This window comes from Macaca thibetana, chromosome 10 (genome assembly GCF_024542745.1).
Source record: "Macaca thibetana thibetana isolate TM-01 chromosome 10, ASM2454274v1, whole genome shotgun sequence".
NCBI lineage: Eukaryota > Metazoa > Chordata > Mammalia > Primates > Cercopithecidae > Macaca > Macaca thibetana.
Window position 1 is genome coordinate 67191869 of NC_065587.1, and position 14137 is coordinate 67206005.

The window sequence follows — 14137 nt, forward strand, 5'->3', positions numbered from 1 at the left end:
GGCTGCAGTGAGCTATGACCATGGCATTGCACTCCAGCCTGGGTGAGAAAATGAGACCCTGTCTCAAGAAAATAAATAAATACTGTCAGGCAGCCAGGAAGTGATGGAGCCAGGAATTTAGGATCACGTGTTTGGCTTCAAAGCCTATGGAGGTAGCTTAGCTTTTCCTTGTTAATGTATCAGTATTCTCTGGAAGATATCCATTTGGAGAATAAAAAAAGATTCTGCTACTAACAAAGTTTTTTGTTTTTTTTTTAAGATACTGGATTGTATGATCTGTAAAATTACCTCCAGCTTGGTATTCATAGAAAATACAACCACTTCCTTTGAGATCAGCACTTGACTCATTTTCTTTTTTTCTTTTTTTTTTTTTTTTAAGACAGGCTCTCACTCTGTCTCAAGGCTGGAGAGCAGTGGCACAATAATGGCTCACTGCAGTCTTGAACTCTTGGGCTCAAGCAGTCCTCCTGCCTCAGCCTGTTGAGTAGCTGGAACCACAGGCATGTGCCACCACACCAGGCTGATTTTTTATTTTTTTAATTTTTTATAGCAACGGGATCGCTGTATGTTGCCTAGGTTGATCTGGGCCTCCTGGCCTTAAGGGATCCTCCCACCTCATCCTCCCAAAGTGCTGGGGTTATAGGTGTGAGCTATAGTCAACACCCAGAGTTGACTTCTTTTCTTTTCTTTCTTTCTTTTTTTTAAATTTGAGACAGGGTCTCATTCTGTCACCCAGGCTGGAGTGCAGCCTCGACCTCCCAGGCTCAAGTGATCCTCCTACCTTGGCCTTTCTACTAGCTGGGACTATAGGCATGTGCCACCATGTCTGGCTAATTTTCTTTTTTTTTTTTTGAGACGGAATCTTGCTCTGTTGCCCAGGCTAGAGTGCAATGGCACAATCTCGGCTCACTGCAACCTCTTTCTCCCAGGTTCAAGCAGTTCTCCTGCCTCAGCCTCCTGAGTAGGAGATTACAGTCGCCTGCCCCCATGCCTGGCTAAATTTTTTTGTATTTTTAGTAGAGACAGGGTTTCACCGTGTTGGTCAGGCTGGTCTCAAACTCCTGACCTTAGGTAATCCACCTGTCTCAGCCTCCCAAAGTGCTGGGATTACAGGCATGAGCCATGGCGCCCAGCTCTGGCTAATTTTTGTATTTTTTGAAGAAATGGGATTTTGCCATGTTGCCCAGACTGGTCTAGAACTTCCAGGCTCAAGCGATATACCCACTTTGGCTTCCCAAAGTGCTGGGATTACAGGTGTGAGTCATCATCCCCAGGAATTGACTCATTTTCTAACCTTGAAACATACTCTAAACCTTTACCTTTACTGTTTTTGTTTTTGTTTTTGTTTTTGAGTCAGAGTCTCACTCTGTCGCCCATGCTGGAGTGTAGTGGCGCAACCTCAGCTCACTGCAACCTCCACCTCCCGGGTTCAAGCAATTCTCCTGCCTCAGCCTCCCGAGTAGCTGGGATTACAGGCATGTGCCACTATGCCTGGCTGATTTTCTTGTATTTTTAGTAGAGACAGAGTTTCACTATGTTAGCCAGGATGGTCTCGATCTCCTGACCTCATGATCTGCCCGCCTCAGCCTCCCAAAGTGGCTGGGATTACAGGCGTGAGCCACTGCGCCCTGCTACTTTTATTGTTAGTACAGAAACCTTTCTCCTGATAAGCTATTTACTTGAGTCATTTGGGCCATTTCTCTGTCTTTTGTTGGATAATCGGACTTCGCCAAGTACCCACTCTATTAGCTGAATTCGTTTTGAATTCTGAAGTGTAGGCCTCAAGGAGTGAAGGAATCGTTGTGTGAACCTCCTCATTACCATTTATTGCTCATTAAGTGGGTGTTTACCTGAATGCCTACCATAAACCAAATAGCCACTAAACCTGGTGGGACTTAGGAATATTTGATGGTCAAGGCCTTTTGTCCTGGGGAAGTTGTGATCTTCTACAACAGGTCATAAGATGAAGAAGCAGATAGTACCAAAATGCACATGATAGATGTGCCCTCTGATGCCCGTGGCCAGTCCTAGGTAATGTGGAGTCTGATAATAGGCAGGATTTTAAGTTAATCATTTTAGAACGAGAGTAAACTCAGAAAAGTATAAAAGAGAAGACAAGCAAGTGGCCCACAATCCTCTCACCAAGCTGGAAATGAAAGTAATAGACAGGAAATTCAAACAGTATACAAAGACATCAAAGTGAAATAAGCTGGATATGGTGCAGCATGTCTGTAATCCCAGAGCAACCCAGGAGGCTGAGGCAGGAGCCTAGGAGTTGGAAGCTGCAGTGAGCTATGATGATCACCCCACTGTACTCTAGCCTGAGTGAAAGAGTGAGACCCCCATCTCTTAAAAATCAAATGTTTATTTTTCTTATCTCTAGAAATCATTTTAATAGTTTCTTACCACCGGGCGCAGTGGCTCACGCCTGTAATCCAACCACTTTGGAAAGCCGAGGCAGGTGGATCACTTGAGGCCAGCAGTCTAAGACCAGCCTGGCCAAATGGTGAAACCCTGTCTCCACTAAAAATACAAAAATTAGCTGGGCATTGTGGTGCATGCTTATAATCCCAGCTACTCAGGAGGCTAAGGCAGGATAATCACTTGTACTCAGGAGGTAGAGGTTGCAGTGAGCCATGATCGCACCACTGCACTCCAGCCTGGGTGACACAGAAAGACTGTGTCTCAAAAAACAAACAAAAAATAGTTTCTTACTGATTTTTATAGAAAAAAGTCTTAATTTGCCAGCATATTTATGGGTATCCTTTAAATTTTTTTTTTTTTTTTTTTTGAGACAGCGTCTTGCTCTTTGCCCAGGCTAGAGTACAATGGTGCAATCTTGGCTCACTGCAACCTCTGCCTCCCAGGTGCAAGCAGTTCTCCTGCCTCAGCCTCCCAAGTAGCTGGGATTACAGGCACCTACCACCATGCCCAGCTAATTTTTTGTATTTTTAGTAGAATGGGGTTTCACCATGTTTGCCAGGCTGGTCTTGAACTCCTGACCTCAGGTGATCCACCTTCCTCAGACTCCCAAAGTGCTAGGATTACAGGCGTAAGCCTCCATGCCTGGCCATGTTTTCTTATTTTTCTTTTTTTTTTTTGAGATGGAGTCTCATTCTGTTGCCCAAACTGGACTGCAATGGCGCAATCTCGGCTCACTGCAAACTTTGCCTCCTGGGTTCAAGCGATTCTCCTGCCTCAGCCTCCCGAGTAGCTGGGACTACAGGTGCCTGCCATCACACCTGGCTAATTTTTGTATTTTTAGTAGACATGGGGTTTCACTATGTTGGCCAGGATGGTCTTGAACTCCTGACCTCAGGTGATCTGCCATCCTCGGCCTCCCAAAGTGCTGGGATTACAGGCATGAGCCACTGTGCCTGGTCTTATTTTTATTTTTTAGACATGAGGTCTCACTATGTTGTCTGTGGTGACCTTGAACATCTGGGCTCAAGTGGTCCTCCGACATCTGGCTTTGAATTTGTGTGTGTGTGTATATATATATATATATATATATATAAAATGGATCTTGCTTGTTTGTTTGTTTGTTTTTTGGTTTGTTTTGAGACGGAGTCTCGCTCAGTCGCCCAGGCTGGAGTGGAGTGGCGTGGCATGATCTGGGCTCACTGCAACCTCCACCTCCCAGGTTCAAGCAATTCTCTGCCTCAGCCTCCCAAGTAACTGGGATTACAGGCACGTGCCACCATGCCGGGCTAATTTTTGTATTTTTAGCGAAGACAGGTTTCAACATCTTGGCCAGGCTGGTCTTGAACGCCTGACCTTGTGATCCACCCGCCTCGGCCTCCCAAAGTGCTGGGATTACAAGCGTAAGCCACGGCGCTTGTTTTTTTTTTTTTTTGTGAGACGGAGTGTTGCTCTGTTGCCCAGGCTGGAGTGCAGTGGCCGGATCTCAGCTCACTGCAAGCTCCGCCTCCCGGGTTCCCGCCATTCTCCTGCCTCAGCCTCCCGAGTAGCTGGGACTACAGGCGCCTGCCACCTCCCCCGGCTAGTTTTTTGTATTTTTTAGTAGAGACAGGGTTTCACCGTGTTAGCCAGGATGGTCTCAATCTCCTGACCTCGTGATCCGCCCGTCTCGGCCCCCCAAAGTGCTGGGATTACAGGCTTGAGCCACTGCGCCCGGCCTTTTTTGTTTTGTTTTATTTTATTTATTTATTTTTTTTTTGAGAAGGAGTTTAACTCGTCACCCAGGCTGGAGTGCAATGGTGCAATCTCGGGTCACTGCAACCTCTGCCTCCCAGGTTCAAGCAATTCTCCTGCCTCAGCCTCCCGAGTAGCTGGGATTACAAACACACACCACCATGCCCAGCTAATTTTTTTTTTTTTTTTTTGAGATGGAGTCTTGCCCTGTTGCGCAGGCTGGAGTGCAATGGTGCAGTCTCGACTCAATTCAACCTCCACCTCCCAGGTTCAAGCAATTCTCCTGCCTCAGCCTCCCAAGTGGCTGGGATTGTAGGCGCGTGCCACCACACTTGGCTAATTTTTTGGATCTTTAGTCGAGATGGGGTTTCACCATGTTAGTCAGGCTGGTCCCAAACTCCTGACCTCAGGTGATCTGCCTGCCTCGGCCTCCCAAAGTGCTGGGATTACAGGTGTGAGCCACCGGGCCAGGCCAATTTTTTTTTTTTTTTTTGAGATGGAGTCTCGTTCTGTGGCCCAGGCTGGAGTGCAGTGGCATGATCTCGGCTAACTGCACAGGCATCCGCCATTACGCCCGGCTAATATTTTGTATTTTTTAGTAGAGACGGGGTTTCACTGTGTTAGCCAGGAGGGTCTCGATCTCCTGACCTCGTGACGCACCCGCCTTGGCCTCCCAGAGTGCTGGGATTACAGGCGTGAGCCACCGCGCCCAGCCTATTTTTGAATTTTTACTAGAGATGGGGTTTTGCCAAGTTTTCCAGGCTGTTCTCAAACTCATGACCTCGGGTAATCCCCCCCTCCCCTCAACCTCCCAAAGTACTGGGATTACAGGCGTGAGCCACATTGCTTGGCCTGTTTTATTGTTTGTTTGTTTTTTTTTTAAACTGAACAATGTATCTTATTTTCCCCCTTGAATACAAACAGGTCTGCATTCTTTTGGGTTTTTTTTTTTTTGAGATGAAGTCTCACTCTCTTGCCCAGGCTGAAGTGCAGTGGTGCAGTCTCAGCTCACTGCAGCCTCCACCTCCCAGGTTCAAGTAATTCTGCTGGGACTATAGGCGCCTGCCACCATGCCCAGCTAATTTTTGTATTTTTAGTAGAGACGGGGTTTCACCGTGTTGGACAGGCTGGTCTCAAACTCCTGACCTCAGGTGACCCGCCCGCCTCAGCGTCACAGAGTTCTGGGATTACAGGCGTGAGCCACTGCGTCTGGCCTTCTTTTTTCTTTTTTAATTTAAATGCATTATGATTTGTAGAGATGGGCTCTCACTATGTTGCCTGAACATAATGCTTGTCTCCTGCGCTCAAGCGATCCTCCTGCCTCAGCCTCCCAAAGTGTTGGCATTACAGGCATGAGCCACTGTGACTTGCCAAAACATTTACGTTTTGGAACATACCTGAAGGATATACTTTATGGAATGGAATTACTAGGTCCAGGGGTATAATCATTTAAAAATTAGATGCCAGTTGGGTGTGGTCGGTCATACCTATAATCCCAGTTCTTAGGGAGGGTGAGGCAGGAGGATTGCTTGAGTTCAGGAGCTCCCGATGAGCTGGGACAACATTGTGAGACCCTGTCTCTACAAAATATAAAAAAGTTAGCCCAGTGTGGATGTGGTGGCATGTGCCTGTAATCTCAGCTACTCAGGAGACTGAGGTGGGAGGATTGCTTTCAGCCCAAGAGGTTGGAGGCTCCAGTGAGCCATGATTGCGCCACTGTACTCCAGTCTGGGTGACAGAGCCACACTCTGCCTCAAAAAAATACAACTTAGATGCACGTTGCGAAATTGCCCTCTAGAAAGGTCACCCCAGTGTATCCTTTCATCAGTCATGCAGGAGCCTGTCTGCTTTCTTGTACTTTCACCAGCACTGGTGTCCTAGTCAAACTTTTGGGTTTGCAGATCTGATAAGTGAAAAATAGCATCTTCTGGTTTTACTGATTTGCATTTCTCTAATCTGGAATGACCTTGTGCATCTCTTCCTAAGTTTACTGGGGAGAATCCTTAAGATTTTGAGACGCATGCATAGATAGTAATGGGTGGGTGAGCATTCCAGAGGGAGGCACCTATACAATTGCAAAGGCAAAGCATGGGGGGAGTGTTTAGGAAAGATTTATTCAGCAAATACTTACTGTGCAGTTACAATATTTAAGTTGCTGTGAAGCTGCAATGCCGTATAAGGAACCTTCTCTTCTAAGACATGTTTGTGTTCCTTATCAGGGTTGAAAATTCTAGGTGGCCCCAGGTGAGTTTTTAGAGAGCAGCCTCAGAAGTTGAGAATCTGGGTAGCTCCCTTTCTTGTTGGGAGTGTCATGGTTTCTTGGCAGGGCTTTGGAGGATAAGGAGGGTTTGGGAAGGAAGAGATAGGGATGAGGGATCAATAACACATTCTTGCACTGTCGCTCAGGCTGGATTGTAGTGGCGCAATCATAGTTCGCTGCAGCCTCAAGCTCCTGGGCTCAAGCAATCCTTCCACCTTAGCCTCCAGAGTAGCTAGAACTGCAGGTGCATACCACCACACCTGGCTACTATATTTTTTATTTTTATTTTTTGAACTAGGATCTTGTTCTGTCACCCAGGCTGGAGTTCAGTGGTATGATCATAACTCACTGCAGCTTGGAACTCCCGGGCTCGAGCAATCCTCCTGCCTCAGCCTCCTGAGTAGCTAGGACTACAGGAGCATGCCACCTTGTCTGGCTAATTTTTAAATTTTTTTGTGCAGACAGGTTCTCGCTATATTGCCCAAGCTATTCTCAAACTCCTGGCCTCAAGTGATCCTCTCACCTTGGCTTCCCAGAGTGCTGCGATTGTAGGCATGAGCCAGCACACCCAGTTTCATTTTCTTTTAAAATAGAATACATTTTCGAATAAAATAATGCAGAGCCCTGACAGATGTGTAGAGTTTAATGTGTCACAGCAGAAGGGATAGGTGCATTTAACATACTACACATACAACTTTGGGGGTTTTAAGCTGAAGTATCTGCCTGTAATCTTTTTTTATATATTGCTTCTAGAAGGTGGATCAAATGGTATAGTGACTCTAATTATGGCTCTAATTGTAGCTATCATTTGTTTAGCTTCCAGCCTGGCTCTGTGCTAGAGGCTCTGCATGTGTCACTGTTAGTATTGGAAGCTGTATATTACTACCTTTGTTTTCCTCATGAGGACTGGGACACAGAGTCTAAATGACTTGACCAAATTCACAAGAGTAGTCAATGGAGAACACTGATTCAACTGGGTCTTTTAAACCCTGGCATCCAGCTTTTCCCCACTATGCCATACACACTGGGTTTGTTGATGTTGTTTGAAACGGAGTCTCGCTCTGTCACCCAGGCTGGAGTGCAATGGCACGATCTCAGCTCACTGCAGCCTACGCCTCCCAGGTTCAAGCCATTCTTCTGCCTCAGCCTCCCGAGTAGCTGGGATTACAGGCGCGCACTACCATGACTAGCTAATTTTTGTATTCTTAATAGAGACGGGGTTTTACATTTTGGCCAGGCTGGTCTTGAACTCCCAACCTCAAATGATCCACCCACCTTGGCCTCTCAAAGTGCTGGGATTACATGCGTGAGCCACCATGCCCAGCCTATACACACTGTTCACAGGGAGGGACATGAGAAGGTAATGATCTGTGTCTCAGTCAGCTCAGGCTGCCATAACAAAATACCTGGGCAGCTGGTATTTTGTTAAGGCAAAATACCATAGACTGGTTGGCTCCAACAACAGACTTTCTTTTCTTTTCTTTCTTTCTTTTTTTTTTTTTTTTTTTTGAGACGGAGTCTCGATCTGTCATCCAGGCTGGTGTGCAGTGGCATGATCATGGCTCACTGCAACCTCTGCCTCCTGGGTTCAAGTGATTTTCCTGTCGCAGCCTCCCGAGTAGCTGGGATTACAGGTACACACCACCACATCCAGCTAATTTTTTTTGTTTGTTTTGGTTTTTCTTAGTGGAGATGGGGCTTCACCATGCTGTCCAGGCTGGTCTCAAACTCCTGACCTTGTGATCTGCTTGCTTCAGCCTCCCAAAGTGCTAGGATTACAGGCATGAGTCACTATACCCAGCCCAGACATTTATTTCTAACAGTTTTGCTTGTGCAGAAGTACAAGATCAAATGCCAGCCAATGTGATTCCTGGCTTGTAGATAGCTGTCTCCTTCCTTTTTTTTTTTTTTTTTTTTTTTAAAGAGATGGGGTCTTTGGGCGGGCGTAGTGGGTCATGCCTGTAATCCCAGCACTTTGGAAGGCCGAGGCGGGCGGATCAGGAGGTCGGGAGATCGAGACCATCCTGCCTAACATGGTGAAAGCCCGTCTCTACTAAAAATACGAAAAATTAGCTGGGCGCGGTGGCGGGTGCCTGTAGTCCCAGCTACTTGGGAGGCTGAGGCAGGAGAATGGTGTGAACCCAGTAGGTGGAGCTTGCAGTGAGCCAAGATTGTGCCACTGCACTCCAGCATGGGCGACAGAGCAAGACTCTGTCTCAAAAAAAAAAAAAAAAGAAAAGAGATGGGGTCTTGCTATGTTGCCCAGGCAGATCTCAAACTCACAGCCTCAAGCAATCCTCCCATCTTGGCCTCCCAAAATGCTGGGATTACAGGCGTGAGCCACTGCACCTGGCCTCTTCCTCTTGTAAGGCCCCAGCCCTAGGCTGGGCATGGTGGGTCATGCCTATAATCCCAGCACTTTGCGGGGATGAGGCAGGTGGATCACTTGAGGTGAGGAGTTCGAGACCAGCCTGGCCAATATGGTGAAACCTGTCTCTACTAAAAGTACAAAAATTATCTAGGTGTGGTGGCAGGCACCTGTAGTCCCAGCTGCTCGTGAGGCTGAGGCAGGAGAATTGCTTGAACTCGGGAGGTGGAGGTTGCAGTGAGCCGACATCACACCACTGCACTCCAGCCTGGGCAACAGAGTGAGACTCTGTCTAAAAAATAAAATAAAATCAAAATAAGGGCCCCCAGCCCTATGGGGTGATGGTCTCTATGACCTCATTTAACCGTTATCATCTCATCTAAAAGGTCCTGTCTTCAAATATTGTCACAACAGAAGTTAGGGCTTCAATATATGAATTTGGTGAAGACACAAACATTCAGTTCCTAACAGCACAGTACCAGTAAAGAGAAAAGATTAAGACACACAAAACTGTAAGAGTCTGTTCTAGGTGCATAATAAAGTGTTACAATTTATTGTTGTCTTACACAAGTAATGAGATGTTTATGGGTGGGGGGAACCCAAGAAAATATGAGGCCAGGTGCATGGCTTATGCCTGTAATTCCAGCACTTTGGGAGGCTCAGGTGGGTAGATTGCTTGAGCCCAGGAGTTGGAGACAATCCTGGGCAACAAAGTGAGATCCTGTCTTTATATTAAAAAAAGTAATTAGCCAGGTGTGGTGGCATATGCCTGTAGTCCCAGCTACTCTGGAGGCTGAGGTGGGAGGATCGCTTGAGCCCAGGAGGCAGAGGTTGCAGTGGGCCGAGATTGCATCACTGCATTCCAACCTGGGCAACAGAGAGACCCTATCTCAGGGAAAAAAAAAAAAAAAAAAGAAAAGAAAAGAAAATATGGATAGGTAAAACAGAAGAAAACAAAAATCATCCAAAGTGGTAACCACTTTTAATTTTCTGGTGATTTTCCCTTTGTGCATGCGTGTGTGTATGTCTGTCTGTGTGTGTCTGTGTCCTAGAGATATATGTGTGCTTCTGAGTGCGTATGCTCACGGTCTCTCAATACATGTTTCCCAAGTATCCCAATAAACGTGTTTTTCAGATGATGTAGTGACACACGTATATTGACACGGTGGTGGGATTGTGAACATTTGTAACTAGGATGATCAGAACAGGCATAACACCTGGCTGTTACTGTTCTTCCCTCTCAAGTCTCTGCAGTTGCCTGGGGTGGGGCATGCTGACCCAGCAGTGGAAATTGTACTGATGTTCTGTCTTGTTTCCTTCACAGCAGTTCTCAGCCCTGACAGAGGTGCTTTTCCACTTCCTAACTGAGCCAAAAGAGGTAAATAGAACATTCCATGTTAGGAAGAGTGGGTCCGTGGTCCCTGAGATGCTTAAAAAGTGAAGGCCCAGGTTTTCACTGTTCCCTCACTGCAGGTGGAAAGGTTTCTGGCTCAGCTCTCTGAATTTGCCACCACCAATCGTATCAGTCTCAGCTCCCTCAGAAGCATTGTGAAAAGCCTCCTCCTGGTTCCAAATGGTGAGTAACCTCTCTTAGCAGCTGTGGCCAGAGACATTAACTTGACATTCCTTTAGTACATGGAGTCATTGAAGCATGCTCTGTGGACTGAGCCAGAGTGTTCGGTAATGAGCCAGATGTGTGTGGGACTCAGTCTCTCGAGGGAGCCCGTGTAACAGGTGAACATAGTATAGTGGAATAGCAGTGCCCTGTGGCGCAGCGCAACTCAAAAGTTCAGTCTGTATCCTGGGTTCCATTCCGAGAATGTCCTCTTGTCCTGTCTCTAATAAGGACAGAAATTGAGAATAAGCACTTGGAAACTTTTATAGCAGCTCGACAATGTCCCTTGAATCTAGTATTTTTATTTTTATTTTTTTTGATATGGAGTCTCTCTCTGTCACCAGGCTGAAGTGCAGTGGTGCAATCTTGGCTTACTGCAACCTCTGCCATCCAGGTTCAAGTGATTCTCCTACCTCAGCCTCCCAAGTAGCTGGGATTACAGGCACGCGCCACCACGCCCAGCTAATTTTTGTATTTTTAGTAGAGACCATGTTGGCCGGGATGGTCGTGATCTCTTGACCTTGTGATCTGCTCGCCTCAGCCTCCCAAAGTGCTGGGATTACAGGCGTGAACCACTGCGCCCAGCCTGAATCTAATAATTTTTTTAATGGAGCATTTTTTCTGTTTTTGATAGGGTCTTGCTCTGTTGCCCAAGCTGGAATACAATGGTGCAGTCATAGCTCGCTTCAGCCTCGAACTCCTAGGTTCAAGTGATCCTCCTGCCTCAACCCCCCAAGTAGCTGGGATCACAGGTGGACACCACCCTTCCTGGCTAATGATTTTTGTGTATAGAGATAGAGTCTCTCTATGTTACTCAGGCTAGTCTCAAACTCCTAGGTCAAGTTGTCCTCCTGCCTTATAGATTCCCAAAGTGCTGGGATTACAGGTATAAGCCACCATGCCCAGCTTCAGTTCAAGTGTATTAGAAGTTGGGGGTTTAATTTGTTTGCTTCTGTTCGGCACCTTCCTATGTCTTAGTGAAGTTTCTTCCTTTTGCCCTGTATTGTGCTCCTGAGGTTCGGGGGGCTTGAACCAGAACATTCCAGAGATTTTCAACTGTGAAATTTTCTGAGCCTCGTTTTTATGTGATTCTTGCCTTCTTTTTTTTTTTTTTTTTTTTTTTTTTTTTGAGATGGAATTTCAATCTTGTTGCCCAGGCTGCGGTGCAATGGCACAGTCTTGGCTCACCGCAACCTCCGCTTCCTGGGTTCAAGTGGTTCTCCTGCCTCAGCCTCCCAAGTAGCTGGGATTACAGGTACCCACCACCACACCCAGCTAATTTTTTGTATTTTTAGTAGAGACGGGGTTTCACCATGTTGGACAGGCTGGTCTCGAACTCCTGACCTTAGGTGATCCACCCACCTCGGCCTCCCAAAGTGGTAGGATTACAGGAGTGAGTCACTGCACCTGGCCATGAGGTCTTTTTTTTGTTTGTTTTTTTGAGATGGAGTCTTGCTCTGTCGCCTAGGCTGGAGTGCAGTGGCGGAATCTTTACTCACTGCATCCTCCACCTCCCGGGTTCAAGTGCTTCTCCTGCCTGAGCCTCCCGAGTAGCTGGGATTTACAGGTACAGGCAAGTGCCACCAAGCCTGGCTAATTTTTGTATTTTTAGTAGAGATGGGGTTTCACTATATTGGCCAGGCTGGTCTTGAACTCCTGACCTCGTGATCTGCCCGCCTTGGCTTCCCAAAGTGCTGGGATTACAGACGTGAGCCATTGCACTCAGCCAAAGTCTTTTTATATAGGAATACTTTTTTTTTTTTTTTTTTTGAGACAGGCTTTTGCTCTGTTGCCCACACTGGAATGCAGTGGCATGATCTCAGCTTACTGCAACCTGCGCCTCCCAAGCTTAAGTGATCCTCCCATGTCAGCCTCCAGAGTAGCTGGGACTACAGGCGTGCACCACCACACCCGGCTATTTTTGGTAGTATTATTATTATTATTTGTAGAGATGGGGTTTTGCCATGCTGGCCAGGCTGGTTTCAAATTCCTGAGCTCAAGTGATCTGCCCGCCTCAGTCTCCCAAAGTGTTAGAATTACAGGTGTGAGCCATTGCACCAGGAGGAATAAATTTTCATTTTAAACTTTCAAAAACAGTACAGAGCTATAGAGAGTGAAAAGTAAAAATCCCCTTTTACTCTCTTCCTACTCTCGTCCCTAGAAATAATCACAATATAATTTTGGACTATAGCCTTTTATATTTTTATGTACACTAATGAACATATACATTTATGTAGCTTTGTTTTCATAAATGGTAGCAAACCGTAAAACGTGTCCTGGAACTCACATTTTTTTCATTATACCTGGTGACATCACCTTCATTCTTTAGGTGGCTGTAATATCCCATAGACTGAATATATCTCCTTTTAATCTATTTCCTGTTGTTGGATATTTCCGTTGTTCTCACATCTCACCCTTACAAACAACGCCACAGTGAACATCGTTACAACCTCTTCTTACTCACAAATGTGAGTATTTCGAGACCAGCCTGACCAACACGGTACCTAAAGTGCAGAACCACAAGCCTTTTTTTTTTTTTTTTTTTTTTTTTTCCTGAGACAGTCTCATTCTGTCACCCAGGCTGGAATGCAGTGGTGCGATCTCGGCTCGCTGCAACCTCCACCTCCCGGGTTCAAGTGATTCTTCTACCTCAGCCTTCTGAGTAGCTGGGATTACAGGTGCCTACCACCATGCCTGGCTAATGTTTGTAGTTTTAGTAGAGACCAAGTTTCACCATGTTGGCCAGGTTGGTCTTGAACTCCTGACCTCAGGTGATCTGCCGGCCACGCCTTCCAAAGCGCTGGGATTACAGGCATGAGCCACCATGCCCATCCAGAACCATAAGTCATTATTCTCATTCTCTAGCCTTCATCTTTGGAAATGGGTTTATCTAAGGGCTGAGACCTGTCTACCAAATACCTGCTATGGGCACTAATTTTTCGGGAGACCTCTGTCTAGTGTCCCTGTCCCCAGTCTTTCCTGTCTTCCTCATCTATGCTCCCCACCACACTGTACACTGTGTCCTTTTTTTTGTTGTTTGTTTTTTGGAGACAGAGTTTTGCTCTTGTCACTCAGACTGGAGTACAGTGGCAAGATCTCGAATCTTGGCTCACTGCAACCTCCATCTCCCAGGTTCAAACAATTCTTCTGCCTCAGTCTCCTGAGTAGCTGGAACTACAGGCATGCACCACCACGCCTGGCTAATTTTTCGTATTTGTATTTGTATTTGTATTATTTATTATTTCTTTTCTTTTTTTTTTTTTTTTTGAGACAGAGTCTCGCTCTGTCGCCCAGGCTGGAGTGCAGTGGCCGGATCTCAGCTCACTGCAAGCTCCGCCTCCCGGGTTCAGGCCATTCTCCTGCCTCAGCCTCCCGAGTAGCTGGGACTACAGGCGCCCGCCACCTCGCCCGGCTAGTTTTTTATGTATTTTTAGTAGAGACAGGGTTTCACCGTGTTAGCCAGGATGGTCTCGATCTCCTGACCTTGTGATCCGCCCATCTCGGCCTCCCAAAGTGCTGGGATTACAGGCTTGAGCCACCGTGCCCGGCCTATTTTCTTTTTTTTGAGATGGATTCTCACTCTCTCACCCAGGCTGGAGTGCAGTAGTGTGATCTTGGCTTACTGCAACCTCCACCTCCTGGGTTCAAGCGATTTTCCTGCCTCAGCCTCCCAAATAGCTGGGAGTACAGATGCGCACCACCACACTCAGCTAATTTTTTTTTTTGTTTTGAGACGAAG

General features: G+C 46.6%; 1 protein-coding gene across 1 annotated transcript in view; it reads left to right on the forward strand.

Moving 5' to 3' along the window:
* COMMD7 (COMM domain containing 7) overlaps positions 1 to 14137 on the forward strand; it is a 319129-nt gene that overhangs the window by 286361 nt on the left and 18631 nt on the right. Inside the window, exons 3-4 of the mRNA XM_050807315.1 lie at positions 10108 to 10161; positions 10257 to 10359. Coding sequence (XP_050663272.1) covers positions 10108 to 10161; positions 10257 to 10359 — 157 coding nt within the window. The remainder of the gene's footprint in view (positions 1 to 10107; positions 10162 to 10256; positions 10360 to 14137) is intronic.